Consider the following 15,690-nt stretch of genomic DNA (forward strand, 5'->3'; position numbering starts at 1 on the left):
ACTACTTCTCACTTGCATTGTTTCCAGTGAAAAATCTGTTGTCATCCTTATTTTTGTTCCTCTGCACATAACGTATCCTTCTTCCTCAGGCTGCCGGTAGGATTTTTTTCTTTATCACTAGTTGAGCAATGGGATTATGATAGCCCTTGATATAGATTTCATCTTTTTTTTTTTTTTTGAGAGAGAGAGAGGTGCACACGTGAGTGGAAGAGGGGCAGAGAGAATGGGAGAGAGGGAATCCTAAGCAGGCCCCACACCCAGTGTGGAGCCCAACATGAGACAAACCCAAAACCCTGGGATCATGACCTGAGCTGAAATCAAGAGTCAAGAGTTGGACACTTAACCGACTGAACCATCCCAGTTCCCCAGTTTCTTCAGCTTTCTTATGCATAGGGTTCATTTTGCCTCTTGGATCTGTGGGTTTATGGTTTTTCTCAAGTTTGGAAAAGTTTTGGCCTTTTCAAATTTTACTGCCCTTTCCACCCAATCAGGGACTTCAGTTAAACTTATATGAAGCTATCTGAAGGCATCCCACAATTCACTGATGTTCTTTTCATTTTTATGATTCTTTTCTCTCTCTCTTTCATTGCAGATAATTTCTATTGCTATTATCTTCAGGGTCCACTAATCTTTTCTTCTGCCATGTCTAAATTGCTGGTAACCCCATCCAGCGTATTTCTCATCTCAGACATTGTAATTTTTGTAAATTTCTCTCTAGAAATTTGATTTGGATCTTTTTTTTATATCTTTCACATCTCTATTTAACTTTTTTAATATTTGGAATGTAGTTATAATAACTGTTCTTATGTCCTTGTCTGCGCATTTTAACAACTGTGTCAGTTCTAGGTCAGCTTTGACTGATTGATTACCCCATTTTAGGCTGCGTTTTCTTGTTTCTTGGCATGCCTGCTAATCTTTATTTGGATGTCAGATATTGTGATTTGCCTTGTTGGGTACTGGTTATTTTATATTCCTATAAACATTCTTGACCTTTGTTTTAGAGTGCAGTTAATTACTTGGAAACTATGATTCCTTTGTGTCTGGCTTTTGTGACTTGTCAGGCGGGTCTGGAGCAGTGGTCAACCTAGGGCTGATTACTACCCATTGCTAAGAGATCTTCCTCAGTTTCCCACCGAGTGTCCTGGGAATTATGAGTTTCTCAAATTTAGCTAGTGGGAACAGCACTCACTGTTTTCTAAGCCTTTTTTTCTCTCCAGCCTTGGGTAGTTTTCTCACACAGGTGCTTTGGTCCCTACTCCACTGAATACTCATGGGGGACCCTCTGTAGGTCTTTGAGTCCTTCCTCTGTGCTGCTTTCTCCCCTCTGGGAAACCTCCCCTCTCTAGACCCTGCTCTGTGAAGTCTAGCCATACTGATCTCCCCAGACCCTCAGTGCTGTTTCTTCAATTCAGTGAAACTGATGGGCACTGCAGCCTGGAGACTAAAGTCTCTTAAGGCAGGAAGTGGGCCACCTCTTTTCTTTCCTGTCTCTCAGGGATCACTCTTCAGTGCCTGATGTTCAACGCTGTAAAAACGATTGTTTGAAAACAAAAACAAAAACTCTTGTTTGATATATTTTGTCTGGTTTTGTTCTAGTTGTTTCTGTCGCGATGGTAAATCCAGTCCCTAACACTTCATCTTGAATGGAAGCATTAGTCTCTTGACACTGGGTTTTAATGGCCCACTGACCGGTTCACTCCTGGTCTTGAGGGAGAGTCCAGTGCACTGATAAAGAGCATGGATCCTGGAGTAGGGCCAGCTGAAATCTGTGCTTTGCCACTTCCTAGCATGTGACTTAGGCCAAGTTGCCCTGACTGTGCCTCCCTTCCCTCATCTGTAAAATGGGGATGGTAACCATTGTGCCCCATTGGATTTTTGAGAAGATACAATGAAATCATGCATTCAGAGCATGAGAGAGTTCCCAAGTACCACAGGTGTCATCACCATCGACGACGGAGACCTGAGATCCCAGTCGGTGCACTAGGAGAGCTCTAGAAGCCTCACTTTGTGTTCCCTGAATGATGATGCAGCCGTGAAGCCCAATTCCCCCACCCCTAATTGCTGTTATTTCAGGGTTACCGTCTCCTAAATAACAGACCTGGCTTTGGGGGTTTTGTTTGTGTTTTCAGGAGAAGACAGGAAGACCCCCAGTGAGTCAAATAGCCCCTCTTCATCCTCCCTCTCAGCTCTGAGTGATTCAGCCAACAGCAAAGATGATTCAGACAGCTCCCAGAAAAACAAGAGTGGAAACAACGTGCTGGTCATCTCTGTTGTGCCTGGGAGCCAGCCCTCACTGAATAGTGAGGAAAAGCCAGAGAAAGGTAAGGGAGGAGGTTGTGGGCCTGCTCAGTCCTCCCCACTCTGGGAGGATGACCCAGCCTTACCAATCAGCCCTTGAGGGGAGTGATGTTGGAAAATAGATGTTCGACCTGTGAACAGTGTAATGCTGTCGCCTAAAATTTGTATTTCTTTCGGCTTTAGTGGCATCCAAATACAGGGTGGGTAGATGGGCAGTGTGGCATTGATTCTGGAGCTGTATGTTCAACTCCTTTTACCACCAAGATGCTGGGCGCGGTGCCTGAAAGGGGAGGAGGAGAAACAGTGGGATGTCTGTCCCACTCCTGTCCCTCTGCCACGTGCACCCGCACACCCAGCTCCCGTCCTTTCAGGGTTCGAATGCGTTTTTTGCAACTTTGTCTGCAAGACGAAGAACATGTTTGAGCGCCACCTGCAGATACACCTTATCACCCGGATGTTTGAGTGTGACGTGTGCCACAAGTTCATGAAGACACCTGAACAGCTGCTGGAGCATAAGAAATGCCACACTGTCCCCACCGGTGGGCTCAAGTAAGGAAAGCAAGTACAGAACCTTTTACTGTGTTGTTATTTAATACCCTTCCCCATCCCTACCCCAGCCCCTCCCCGAAGGTTTGGGGGGTCATCGAGAGGGAGAGCCTGGCATGGGGCCAGTTAGTCAGCTACCTTTCGCTGGATGTGAATTAGACTTGTTGCCCAGGGGTCCAGCAGACACAGCAGGAGAATCCATTTCACCAATATCCTAGGATTCCTGGCAAGCAAGAGGACCTGGCGGAGGAGCCCAGCATGCAGGGGGAGACTCATCCTACACTGCTTGAGTTTTGTTCAGACTTGATTTTATGGACTTGGGGGTTCGTGTCCCCAGGTGTAAGTCATTACGCTGTCACAGCACTTCACCATTTCTATTTTTTAGATGATTCGCCATATACATCTTTTAAACAAGCATTACGACCACCCCATCTGCACAACACCCCCAGCTATTGGATCCTTGCCTTTTCGAACAGGCAGGAGGCAGTGTTTTTCATGCAGAGATCATGTGCCTCGGGTCTTCCTGCAGACGTGCCTTATGCCTTCCCAGGAACTGGGATTGGGATCTCCCTGGCTAGCCTTCATGAGACCTGACGTTTCCAGTCACACATTATTCACAGGTCCCCAAAGACCTAGACCACAAGCATCATCATTAACCAATATTTGCAAGAAGCCCTCTGGTCTGAAGTGAGACCCATCAGTTATTATCAAACACACGGTGTGTCTGGCTTGATAATAGGTGCTGAAGGGCAAACAAGGAATAAAACGTGATTTCCACCCTCAGGAAATTTATGTCCTAGCACTACCAGAATTTAATCTTCCCAGTGATTCCGAAATCAGCCCCTGTTCACAAGGCACTCATGACCTAGTAGAGAAGGAAGCATACGTCGTTGAGTATAGGAAGACACACAAGTTTCTAGGCACAATTATTCATGTTTAGCTGAAATAACCGTGTAATTAAAAGAATGAAAACTTATATTTTACTTGACACAAGAAAAAAAAAAAAGAACCTCTTGTTTTAACCATTTTTATCTTCGAAACTCACAAATTGCCAGAGAGGCGGCATGACTCTCCTGAATGGGTGAGGGATGGAGAGACCCAAAAGGACCCTGGGGGCCAACCTGGGGGTCGAATGTCGGGAGCAATGCAGGGTTGACTCCTCCAAGCTCCTGCCTGGTCAGAGGCACCCTCCTCAAAAACTTTACGAAACAGAGGAGTCAGGGAGCAGCACCTACTGTCCCAATTCCGTTTTGTTTCACTCTTGGGGCACTTAAGTGGGAGGGGGAGGGGACGTTTGCAGGGATGGGGGAGGGGAGATTATAATCCGCGACAGCCAATAAATGGGAAATGCCCAGCAAGCGCTCATTTGGGAATTTGATTTGGTTTGTTCCCACTGTCCCTTTCTAAATACTTGTTTACTCTTATTTAAAGAAAAGAAAAAAAGCCATGTACTTCCGTGGTTGGACTAGCACTCATTGCCCTTCCCAGTAGCCCCGTCACACCCATTAACTCTGCGGCCCCTGCCAGTTGTGGCTTTGTCAGTTAGCCTTTCCTTGGGGACCTACAGAGTCCCGAGCCTCCGACCCATTGGGGAGAATGCACAGTGAATGCTGATGCTTTTGCCAGTACAGACACTTCCGGTGTGGTGCTAACGGTCCCCTGTGTAATAGTTTATGTTCTAGGATGACCAAGTAGAAGAATACTTTGAAAAAATTGATAATGCCTTCTGGCTATACAGTGAGTCTTTGTTTTGTTTTGTTTTGTTTTCCCTTTGCCATATCAGAGAATTAATTTGCCTGAGAGGGTGTCTTTACGATAAATAACGGGAGCACAGAAAACCCTTAGCACTTTGCCTGAGCAGCGAAAGAAAGATTGAGCTGTGGGTCACAGAAATGTCCTTAAAATGAAACAGACTGCCGATGTCTAAGTTGCTTTTCTGTGATGGAACTGCTTGTACTCTATATCCTGTTCATAATGCAGATCAAATAAGATTATACTATTATTTTTCTTTTGCCGTAGCTCAGGACAGTGGTGAGTTTCAGACTCCTCTAGGTAAGGCCCAGCTTGGCGTAGGGGTTGTGTGTGCACCTGACCTGGGAATGGGCTTTATATTTCTCTCGTGTGCACTCTTCTGTGAGCTGAGGTTCAAAGGCTAACGGCGAGCTTGGCGCTGAGGAGCAGTGCACGGTGCACTTGGTTGTGTTGGGCTCTGCTGAACACCTCTCCAAACCCTCAGAGGACAGACCACTCCTGGGCCCTGCCCCGCAGGTGCCAAGCAAGGGCTGAGGCAGCCACTTTTGCATTTGCATTCTTTGTGCAAAGAGAGCAAACACGCTACAGCTATCCTGTCAGCCACCAACTTGAGCCTTGCGGCTTCCAAAAGAGCAGCTCAGCAGAATTTGTAAACATGCCCTCACTGCTCCTCCTAGCCCCTCTGGACAGCCAGGAGGCTTGGGGGTGGCATAGCCTCACTGCCTAGGATGGAGGAACCGAGCCACGGAGAGGCCCAGGCTTGGTCCCAGGGCACATCCAGATATAGCCCAATGAGGTGACGGAGCTGGGACCAGAATCTGCCAGAATTATGTTGTAGAGACCAGTCCAGTAATGAATCAGTGCCTACCGTGTGCGGAGTACTTTACCGGGCACTGCAGAGAACGCAGAAGAAATGTAAGATATGGTCCTGCCCACTGAGAATTCATGATCCAGTTGGATTGCTATTATCTCCATGATGTAATAATCTTCTAATAATGTCTTCAAAGTCCAGAGAGCAGTCGCCTCCCTCCCTCCTTATCCCTCATTAGTGATGGGCTGGTGGGTGGGCCTCCCTCTCCCACGCCCCATCCTGGTCCGCATCTGCCTTCCCCGATGGAGAACCAGGACTGCAGGAGACAGGATTTAGGAGCTCAGACCTATGTATAGACACACACACTCACACAGACAGACACACACAGGCCTTCTCATCCTAACAACCCTTTCAATAAGCACGATTCTGACCCCTATGACTTTCTGTTTGCCGGAGGTAGCTCTCCCCCTATAAGCTGTTCTTCAAAACTCTTAGCCTTTCTGCGTGTGCTTGGTGTGGTGCATGAAAAGTCGATTCTTTGTGTTGCTCCCATCTCGAGGGGAGGTCATGAGGTTTAGACCTCTGCTATGTCTGGTGGGAGGCGGGGAGGGCTCCGAGGGGACGGGCGGGGAGGACGGAGGGGAGCAACCGCTTATTTATTCCTCGCACTTCTTCTGCTCCCCTTCCTGCGGGCTGGTGCTCACCGGTCCAGCCAGGAGACCCACAGTAGGCCGAGCGTACCTTGCCAGAGCGGCTCCTTAGTGGGGACGGCTCTGTCGGCAGAGAGAGCCAAGCGGGTCGTCTTAACCCCGGAGAGGCGGCAGGGCTGGGCAGGGGCAGGGGCAGGCCAGGCCTCAGAGTTTGGAGGGGGGCGGGAGGGCGTGAGGGGAGGCTGGCGAGGAGGGTAAAGGCGGGGCCGCAGCAGAACCTGTCCGGTTGAACCTTCCCCTTTCGTTGCTTCCCCCACCCCACCCCACCCCCACCCCCCGGCAGGTGCCCATTCTGCATTTATTCCACCAACCGCCCCGCTGCCATGGAGTGCCACCTCAAGACCCACTACAAGATGGAGTACAAGTGCCGGATCTGCCAGACGGTGAAGGCCAACCAGCTGGAGCTGGAGACGCACACCCGGGAGCATCGCCTCGGCAACCACTACAAGTGCGACCAGTGCGGCTACCTGTCCAAGACCGCCAACAAGCTCATCGAGCACGTGCGCGTCCACACCGGGGAGCGGCCCTTCCACTGTGACCAGTGCAGCTACAGCTGCAAGCGCAAGGACAATCTCAACCTGCACAAGAAGCTGAAACACGCCCCACGCCAGACCTTCAGCTGCGAAGAGTGCCTGTTCAAGACCACACACCCCTTCGTCTTCAGCCGCCACGTCAAGAAGCACCAGAGTGGGGACTGCCCCGAGGAGGACAAGAAGGGCCTGTGTCCGGCCCCCAAGGAACCAGCCGGCCCCGGGGCCCCGCTCCTCGTCGTCGGGAGCTCCCGGAATCTCTTGTCTCCCCTGTCGGTCATGTCCGCCTCCCAGGCTCTGCAGACCGTGGCCCTGTCGGCTGCCCACGGCAGCAGCTCAGAGCCCAACCTGGCACTCAAGGCTTTGGCCTTCAACGGCTCCCCTTTGCGCTTTGACAAGTACCGGAACTCGGATTTTGCCCATCTCATTCCCTTGACAATGTTATACCCCAAGAACCACTTGGATCTCACATTCCACCCTCCCCGACCTCAGACTGCGCCTCCCAGCATCCCCTCACCCAAACACTCCTTCCTCGCCTATCTCGGACTAAGAGAAAGAGCAGAGACTGTCTGAGGACAGCCGTGTTCTGTACCAAAAACAAAGAGACAGAGACAAAAACAGAAAACAACACAAAACAAAACAAAAAACCCACAAAACTTAAACACAACCCCAGCAGGTGTATGTTGCTGCAAAACCTACAGACCCGCCCTGGGTCTGAACCACGTGTACTGTATATCTTTAGTAAGGAATAGAGAATTGGCTCTGTGTGTATACCTATTGCATTGACCTGAAAGCTGCTTTATCCAATCTTCAGAGAGGTGACCTACTGCATACTTCTACCTTCAGAGGCATGCCTCCCCAGCCACCCACTCCCACTCTCAGCCCCTTCTCCGTACTTTTATCTGAAAGGAATTTTGTCTTGTTAGACCCTAACGAGAGTGTCCTTAATAGCAATCAGCACTTGCAAGCTTATGTACCGGTGCATTTTGTTTTCTGTTGGGTGAATGGGGCGTGTGGGTGTTGCGGATTCTGAAAGAGAAAGCCGTGTGTCGTGTGCCATGACATTTCTATTGCACATCTCTTTGTACTGGCTTCTTTCACAGCGATGAACATTCTTTTCCCTCCTGGGTTGTTCATCCATGACAGTCTCTCCCCGAGCTCCTTCATCACCTTTCCCTCTCTATTTTATGGCTACAGAGTGGTAGGGCCTGGTGCTTAGTCGATGAAGGACTGGTAGACACCCGCAGTGCTGCTTGAGATTTCCGACAGGGTGCCAGAGACCTTGTGCTCAGATCTTCTTGGTTATGAAGATGTGAGAACCAAGAGACCACTCTGGAAGAAATATCTCGCAGAACTGCAGCCAACATCACAAAACTTGTGTGTTTTGTGTGTGTGTTCATACATATACAATGTGTATGGTGCACACACTGCATCATTTGTTAAAGGGCAGATTATATATATATATGATTATATATATATATATATGATGTATTAATTCAGTGGTTACCATTCATTTGCAGGAAAAAAAAACTGTATGAGTGAAAAATTTTATGGTTGATAAATCCAGCCAAGGAGATTAAAGGGGTTTGGATAAATTCTGGGTATCCATGCTCAGACTAAAAAAAAAAAAAAAAAAAAAAAAAAAAAAAAAAAAAAAAAAAAAGGCAGTTTTTTGCACAGTGCTTTGGTCTTGCACTACTTTTTGTTTCTCATCTGCAAAAAAAAAAAAAAAAAAAAAGTAAAAGGAAGAAAATGTACCTTTTATATGGAATGAGTAGACTGTATGTTTGAAAATTTTGTCACAACCTCTTTGACATATAACGACCCAACAAAAAGGTGCTGTTTAGTCCTACGGTTCAATTTATGCCCCTGAGAAGTTTCCCTTGTGTTTGCAGATCGTCTGGCTATAGTGGTATTCTCCATGTTATTAATAATTCTGTATTCCATTTTGTTAACGCCTGGTAGATGTAACCTGCTAGGAGGCTAACTTTATCCTTATTTAAAGCTTTTATCTTGTGGTCATTAAAATGGCAACTTATGTGCAGCACTTTATTGCAGCAAGAAGCAGATGTGGATTGGTCGCAGAGCCCTTTGCTAATCCTAAAAAAGTAAAGGCTGATTTAACAAGAAAAAAAAGAATCTTTGGCAGAATATGTTAATTGCTTGTATTTTTAAGACAACAGAATTTCCAGTATGAAACAGGCTGAAAGAGCAGGAAGAAATGTGCTTTGTATAATAATGGAAAGATTGGAATATAAAAGTTTATATATTATTTATCTATTGACGAACTGGTGTACAAGAGGAATGCCTTCTTACTGCGTTGCTGTTTTCCATCATGTGTTATCCTAGAGTTGGGGTTTTTCTTTTCATCTGTTTCACCAGGGGAAAATAAAAGCATCCCTAATTTTCTTCCTCTAGTCAGTTTGCTTCACTGAAAGCCCCCTCCAACTTGGTACAGTTCTACAGGAAGCCAGAAGACTGTACCATCTCTCCACACCATGGACTCCCCCACCCCCATATCATCCTCCTTCCCCCAGACCGAGCAGGTGTGATACACTTCTCTTCGCCAGTCATCCAGCCCTGGATAACCTGTTTACACTAAGGAGATGTCCCCAGGGGCAGGGAAGCTGAGCCAGCTAGGGCAGGAAGCTCCCGAACCCTCGGTCATTCTCCAGCAGAGACATTTGTTCTTGGCTATGTTAGAAATGTCGTTCAACCTCGCCATGTCAATGTCTCGGTAAAAGACACTATAGACAGTTATGGACAATACACTCCAAGAATACTGGGCTTATGGGTGGGTTGGTTTTTTTTTTTTTTTTTAAGTCTTGTCTTTATCCCCATATAATGGAGAATGTGCCACTTGGCTAATAATGTGCTTTCAAAATTACAAGTTCAGTGATGACAGAATAGAGGGCCACGGTGATCCCATTGAGGCTGGCAGAAAAGGTGAATCACACATAAGCACCAGCAGGTTAAAAACCTGAAAGGGTGGCCCCTACATTTAGGACTACAGGTTTTACAGCATGCCACTTGTGCAATATGAGGTCCTAGGCTGATACTTTCAAGATTGAGAGGGATGTTGGAAGGAGATGTTTACTGCTCAAATGCCATGCATTTCACTGCTTGCCACTGAACTTGTATTTGAATGACTTAGTTATGCTTAATGTAATTGGGCAACTTTTTTAGCACTTTGGAAAGAGTCATCAATCTTTCTGGTAAATTATAAAAGTTTTCTGAGTGAGAAAAGGTGTGTTTGGAGTTTGTTTGACTTTTTATATTATTATTATTGTTATTAATAAAGAAAAATCTACAGCATTTTTCAGACTCCACCGAGATAATATATACCCTCGAATTTGGTTTGCAGTTTGATACTCAGGGAAGGATTATTCCATAGATATCCTTTCCGTGTAAAACACTAACGTCTTTGAGAAATTCACCTGCCAACTAACTTCAATTCTGTTTTCACTATGCATTCTTCAATGAAAGCTAGCTTATTTTTCCATATAGTACGGCAGTTAGCATTCTCAGCACTTTCTTCTATCCTTTTTTTAATTCTTCATATTATGTTCAGATGATCATACTGTCAAGGTTTGTGTACATTACTGAAAATTTGTATTGTATAAAGCTTTTTGCATTACAAGGCTGTACAGGGTCATTTTGACAGTAACTGGTATATTTCTTTGCATCTTATGTTGCATTGCCAATTTCTAGTGTATCCAGTTTGGAAGTATAATATACTCTAATTAAACAAAAAAAAAAGGTTGGCTATACTCTTTGTTTCTTTTCTTTTTTTTTTTTTTCTCTCCTTGGTTGCCATCCTTGACTACTTATTAGTCGCAGGGTTTTATTTGTCTTGTTTTGTTCCCATTTTAACTTTTCAGCATATTTTAAATAAGTTCAGGAAATGTCCCCTTCTAGTTACAGCTATAGCAAAATGCAAGTTTTGAACAGCGATGGTGATAATGCAAACTGTCATTTTGTGAGTCATTAATAGACATTAAGGCTGAAAGCATATCCATCATTCAGTACAGTTGCAGGCCGGCTCCTTCCTGAAATTACGTAGTGACATTTAAAAGTGTTCACCAGCCTTACCCTCTCGTGCTTAACATCATTTTACTGACCCCATAGCCAAAGGGCAGGGGGGAAGCAGATGAATAATTCCATTTCTCCTAACGAAGTTTGGCAAGTATGAGATTTTAATGGGGGGGAAATAGTCTATTTTGCAAGCTAAATAATAATCTATCCAAATGCAAGTAATAGTTCACCATTCAAAGGAAGGTACCAGAGAAAGAAACTGAGACAAAAAAAAAAAAAAGATGAAACACACACTAAGTTGAAACAATAATTTTTTGAAATCCATTTTAAAGTTCTGTTCATTAGAGATCTTCCTTATGAATCGATGGTTGATAAAAAATATAAGCAGCAAAAGAAAATGTTCTATCCAGTTCACGGCTTGCATGCTTACAAATGTAATGTCCTTTGCTCCTTGTAAGAAATTATGAACTGCTTCACTCTAGCATTTAAAAAGGTCAAATTTACTTTTCATAAAAATGAGATAATGTAGGAGAAGCCACTTTGAAAATGACCGGTTACTAATCAGACACTATTTTCGCCTTCAGTTTTTCGTCCAAAAGCTATTTTTAGGGAATTGAATCAAGTTCTCTCAGTTTATTCAATATCAGTTGTGTTTGCAGGCAGCTGATATTTACTGAAAATATTAAAATAAGTCAGACTTCTTTGCCTTTTGCTAGCACTATAGGCCGGGGTGGCTTCTCATTTTGTACACATATTTTTTTTTCTTAGATCCCACACCTACCTCACATTTTCCCTGTGGTTGAGAAAAGCCAGAAATACAAAGAAAATAATCATCAGTTTCATAATCGTCTTCCACTAGTGGGCTTCCAGTGACTGAGGAATGATTGGGATCGGAGCCATCTGTGACGGAACAGACCACAGCCTCCAACATCTTCGCTTACGTAGAATGCTGCATGTGCACGTGGGCAGCTCCAAGCCAGTATTGTGGCCCCCTACTTGAATTTAATCTGAAATCATACATTTCCTACTGTCATGTTAAATAAATATACTTTAAGACTCAAGGCCATGTTTTCTATAATGTGTCTATGGCTGATTGGCTCTCTTTTTTGGCCACCAAAAAGTCCCTGACAATTTAACAGAGCCCCAGTGCTGGTCACAGACGGGCACAGGAAGAAATCTCAAGGTCTGATGAGCACATATACCTCCTTCCCCACAGATTAATCATATTAGAACCCCCACCTGCCAAAGATCATGTGGGGCTTGTGAACTATTTGAAGAAGAGGACACATCCCATTAGTTGCTGAAACAGAACTCAGGTCACCCCAGTGTTTTCGGTCCTTGGAGAGGAAGGAGACCCAAGAGGAGCTCTTCACGTACAAAAGGGGAGGGGGGAAGGAAGAGGACAGCAGCTGAGTGACTGCATCCCGCTTCCAGAAGATAGACAACGTAGAACTGGAATCCTTTGCGCCCTGTGAGCAAAATCACAGGACAAAATAATGCCCTTGGGGATTTGGACTCCATTCTAAGGAGCCACCAACCACAAATATTCAAGAGACCCCAGCCAACATTCTTACTTACACCACTGTCTCAAAACAGAGAAGTCCTACACAAAATGAGGTTTATTTTGCAAATAACTACCGGTAAATAACAAAGCAGGTATCCAAAAAGCAGTCCCTGGGGTAAGTAAAGTGCGGTGACTGTGGGGACTAAGGTGCACAATCTTCCCCTGTCCAAGCTCTGAATGGACTCAAGTCATCAACCAAGACCTCTTCTTTATGAGGTAGCAGATCTATTGATAAATTCTTTCTTGATCGCTGGATCTATAAAAGAGGAGATGCAAATGTTGCTCACACTGGTCAGAGCTGCAAAGGGGAAAAAGAAAGTCAACTGCTGTATCCCTTTGGAATTCTGTTTTGATAAGAGTTAGGATAAGTATTCGTTCGTTAGTCCTTAGTTTTCAGTAGAATTATTGACCTAGAGCGGATTCCACCTCAATTCACACTTCAAACTTATTTTCCCGTATGCCAATCCCTAACAGGTAGCTTTCTACCCTAGTTAGTGCAAATAGCTAGATTACAGATAGTGTTTTCCAACCCTGAGGGCCATTACCATGGAGTCGGATCACCTGAATTGGAGGCCTAAGCTATAGGTTAAATTGGGTGATCTGTAACACTCCTACCCCCTAACAGATATCGTATAATAAACTATGATTCTATCACTCTCTAAATAAGCAAAAATCAGCCTTTGGAAACAAAGTGGTCACAAAACAGAATCCTTGAAAGGCAGTTATAGCAAAAATGACATCTCAGCATTTTCAAACTACAACAGACTCGTGGGAGAAAAAAAAAGTGGCTAAAAATATTGTTCTGCTGTCTTCAGTTTGAGAGGTCTAAAACTTTTCTCTTCTGATTAAACACTAAATCATCATGCTTATATAGCCTGCCATCATCTTGAGGGTGGCTCAAACATGTTACCAAACTGTGGGTACTTAATCTGGCTAGATGGGTTAGGGGGTAACTAGATGGGGATGGAAAGTGTTTGCCGGGCTGTCTTCATCTCTCTAACTTCACCCCCTCCTCCCACCCCACTCCCCACTGTTTTAAACCTAGTCCAGGTAACTAGCATAACTGTGACCTCTGAGCCCTCTGCCACCACCTGCCCATTTCAAATGTTTTCTGTAGAAAGGCAAACAGTTGCTTTTAACAAGTAAAAAGACATTTTAGTCTTAATACAATGAAAGAATATACTAAATATGCTTATTTTTCTACTTGTTTAAAAAAAGATTCTCAGCCCCAAAACTCTAAACACATTAAGAAAGTTCCCGGTCACTTCCATTGGATGGAAAGTCTCCACGTGTTTACAGAAACACAGGAAAATAACTGATCTATCCCTGTCATCAGACGATTAAAGCCAAGAGTCTGGGTCTAGCCACTGGTCTAGGACGAGGGAAATTTATCTAGCCATCCTCTGGCCTGGATGTAGGGCTCCAGCCAAACCATTCCAGAATGGTGAGTGTCTTTTCGATCTTAAAGATTTCTAGACAGGAGATGCCGTCACTTGGCCTCAGCGTACTCTTATTTTTATTTTAACTGAAATTCCTAATTGGTGGTCCACACTTTTCAATGTGTCTTATAAAGAACCAACAAGCCCCCTGTCCTCTTATGCCCCACTTCAAATAGAATGCCATAACATTCTACATGCAATGGGTTTGATCAGCATTTGTAGTGACACACACCCCCACCCCCATCGCCAATCTATTTTCTAGGTCCCCCTAAAAAGCAGAACCCTGAGATTTATTTGGGGAAGCAATTCTAGAAACAAAAGTGGAGAACCATAAAGAGTGAAGCAAGTAAGAAGGGAAAGCCAACCCCCGGGGTGTATTGACAAGCTGGTCATTGCTGTGAACAAGTAGGATGCAATCCTTCCAGAAACTCTCATGAGAAGCTGTATAAATGTATCTCAGAATTGACAGCCCAAGGGACAGAAAAAAGAAGGGGCTGGCATAGCCCCAGAGAGTTAACTGCCTTGCACTTCCAGGTTTACCCATGATTTAGAATGTCTGCATAGGTTCCCACAGGCAGCCACAAAGGTGGCAAAGAAGCCAATGGTGCAGAATGTGAGAGGCGCCTGGTGAAGCCAAGGGCAAGTGCTGTCAATTGCATCTGACCACAGCTGGTTACTATTGCAAAGGTTGGCTTAAGAAGGTGGATTTGTGAGATGGGGAACCATAGGTATCCAATGAAATCATCATCTTCAGCAAGAACGTTGCCATCACTTTAGCCTCTAAACCAATGTTGGCCACATATCCAACCTACTGAGTTAGCTCAAAGCCCTTCTCCTTTCCCCGCACTGAAATTGGGCAGAGCCAAAGACAGACAGTATTGGGTCATGATGCTACGGAATGGAAGGGGTGGCACATAAGAAGAAGGTGAAGGCTCCATACAATAGAGTCTCTCTAGAGTCTGCCCTTTGGGGTTTGCTTTTTGATGTCTGTGAAGGAATTGAGCTCTTCTAGGACTCCTAGAAAGTCACTTGACAAGGACATTGGCTGCCTCCCACCTCAGAGAGCCTCCTTGACCTGGGGGAGCCACGTGAGAGCCCCAGTGAGGCCAGAAGAGAAGAGCCATCCCCCAGGCTTCTGAGGCCAGCCCCAAGCCCAAGCAAAAGGCATCCCCTGGTATCTCTCATAAGTACCAACTTACCATGAACGGGGGTCCAGCAAAGGGATTGGCAGCCAGACCTCAGAGAGAAATAAAATGGTTACATTTGGTTCACCTGGCATTGTTCGTGTACACAGGTTTCCCTCAGGAACCTGGTGCTAAGCGGGGAAGTATCTGTCCTCAAGGAAAACAGCTGATTGAAGATAGAAATAGTCAGGATATGGGTCATCTCTGTTTCTATTTCTAACCCACAACTAGCAGTCCTCCTGCTAACAGAGGTTTGGGCTAAGCATGGACTGATGATGGAGAGTTACATAGCTACATAGAAAATATATATAAAGAATGCATACAATACATACATAATATAGACATAAACATAAAAGATGTGTGTATTTGTGTGAAAGAATCCAGAAAGAAGGCCAGGAATTTTATTATTCTGGGATTCACCTTATTAAAAATTTTTTTTTTCATTTTTCCTTTGTGCTGCTGAAAATAAATGCAGGTTGATGAAAGGGTAACATATGAAAAGAATAATTAAGAGTCAAGAAAATCCCATTAATCAGCATATCTTCCTGCCCTTCTTTTTCTACAATTAACTAAATGGGCATAGCAGGCATCACCACACTATCAGTCAAGGTCCCGTCTCTCTATGGCATCAGACAATGGACAGCAGCAGCAATAGCTAAATATACAGGAGTCTTGGTTACACAAAGAGGCCATGTATCTTTTTAAATGGGCAGCGTAATAATTTCCTGCTGATGAAGGAGTTTACACTTTGGCTTGTCTGCCTCTGAGTAAGGCTAAATTGTGTACATACATGATTTTGTGTCATAAGATCCTGTCTTTAA

At 44.8% G+C, this 15,690-nt stretch overlaps 2 protein-coding genes across 16 annotated transcripts in view; one reads left to right on the top strand and one right to left on the bottom strand.

The window, feature by feature from the left end:
* ZNF827 (zinc finger protein 827) overlaps positions 1 to 10,417 on the top strand; it is a 174,789-nt gene extending 164,372 nt beyond the window's left edge. For 2 of the 12 annotated variants that reach the window (XM_045055800.1, XM_019828897.3), the window contains 4 exons: positions 2,130 to 2,321; positions 2,670 to 2,847; positions 4,864 to 4,875; positions 6,401 to 10,417. In XM_045055800.1, coding sequence (XP_044911735.1) covers positions 2,130 to 2,321; positions 2,670 to 2,847; positions 4,864 to 4,875; positions 6,401 to 7,220 — 1,202 coding nt within the window. In that variant the 3' untranslated portion in view covers positions 7,221 to 10,417. Of the gene's footprint in view, positions 1 to 2,129; positions 2,322 to 2,669; positions 2,861 to 4,514; positions 4,582 to 4,863; positions 4,897 to 6,400 lie in introns of all 12 variants that reach the window. The other 10 variants (XR_006596710.1, XM_045055801.1, XM_045055802.1 and 7 more) reach the window with 10 other exon arrangements.
* Positions 10,418 to 10,428: 11 nt separating this feature from the next.
* CB1H4orf51 (chromosome B1 C4orf51 homolog) overlaps positions 10,429 to 15,690 on the bottom strand; it is a 49,470-nt gene continuing 44,208 nt past the window's right edge. For 3 of the 4 annotated variants that reach the window (XM_045055810.1, XM_045055808.1, XM_045055807.1), the window contains one exon: positions 10,429 to 12,544. The gene's annotated coding sequence lies outside the window, so the exon portion shown is untranslated. The remainder of the gene's footprint in view (positions 12,545 to 15,690) is intronic. The other variant, XM_045055809.1, reaches the window with a different exon arrangement.

The sequence above is a fragment of the Felis catus genome, chromosome B1 (genome assembly GCF_018350175.1).
Source record: "Felis catus isolate Fca126 chromosome B1, F.catus_Fca126_mat1.0, whole genome shotgun sequence".
Lineage (NCBI taxonomy): Eukaryota > Metazoa > Chordata > Mammalia > Carnivora > Felidae > Felis > Felis catus.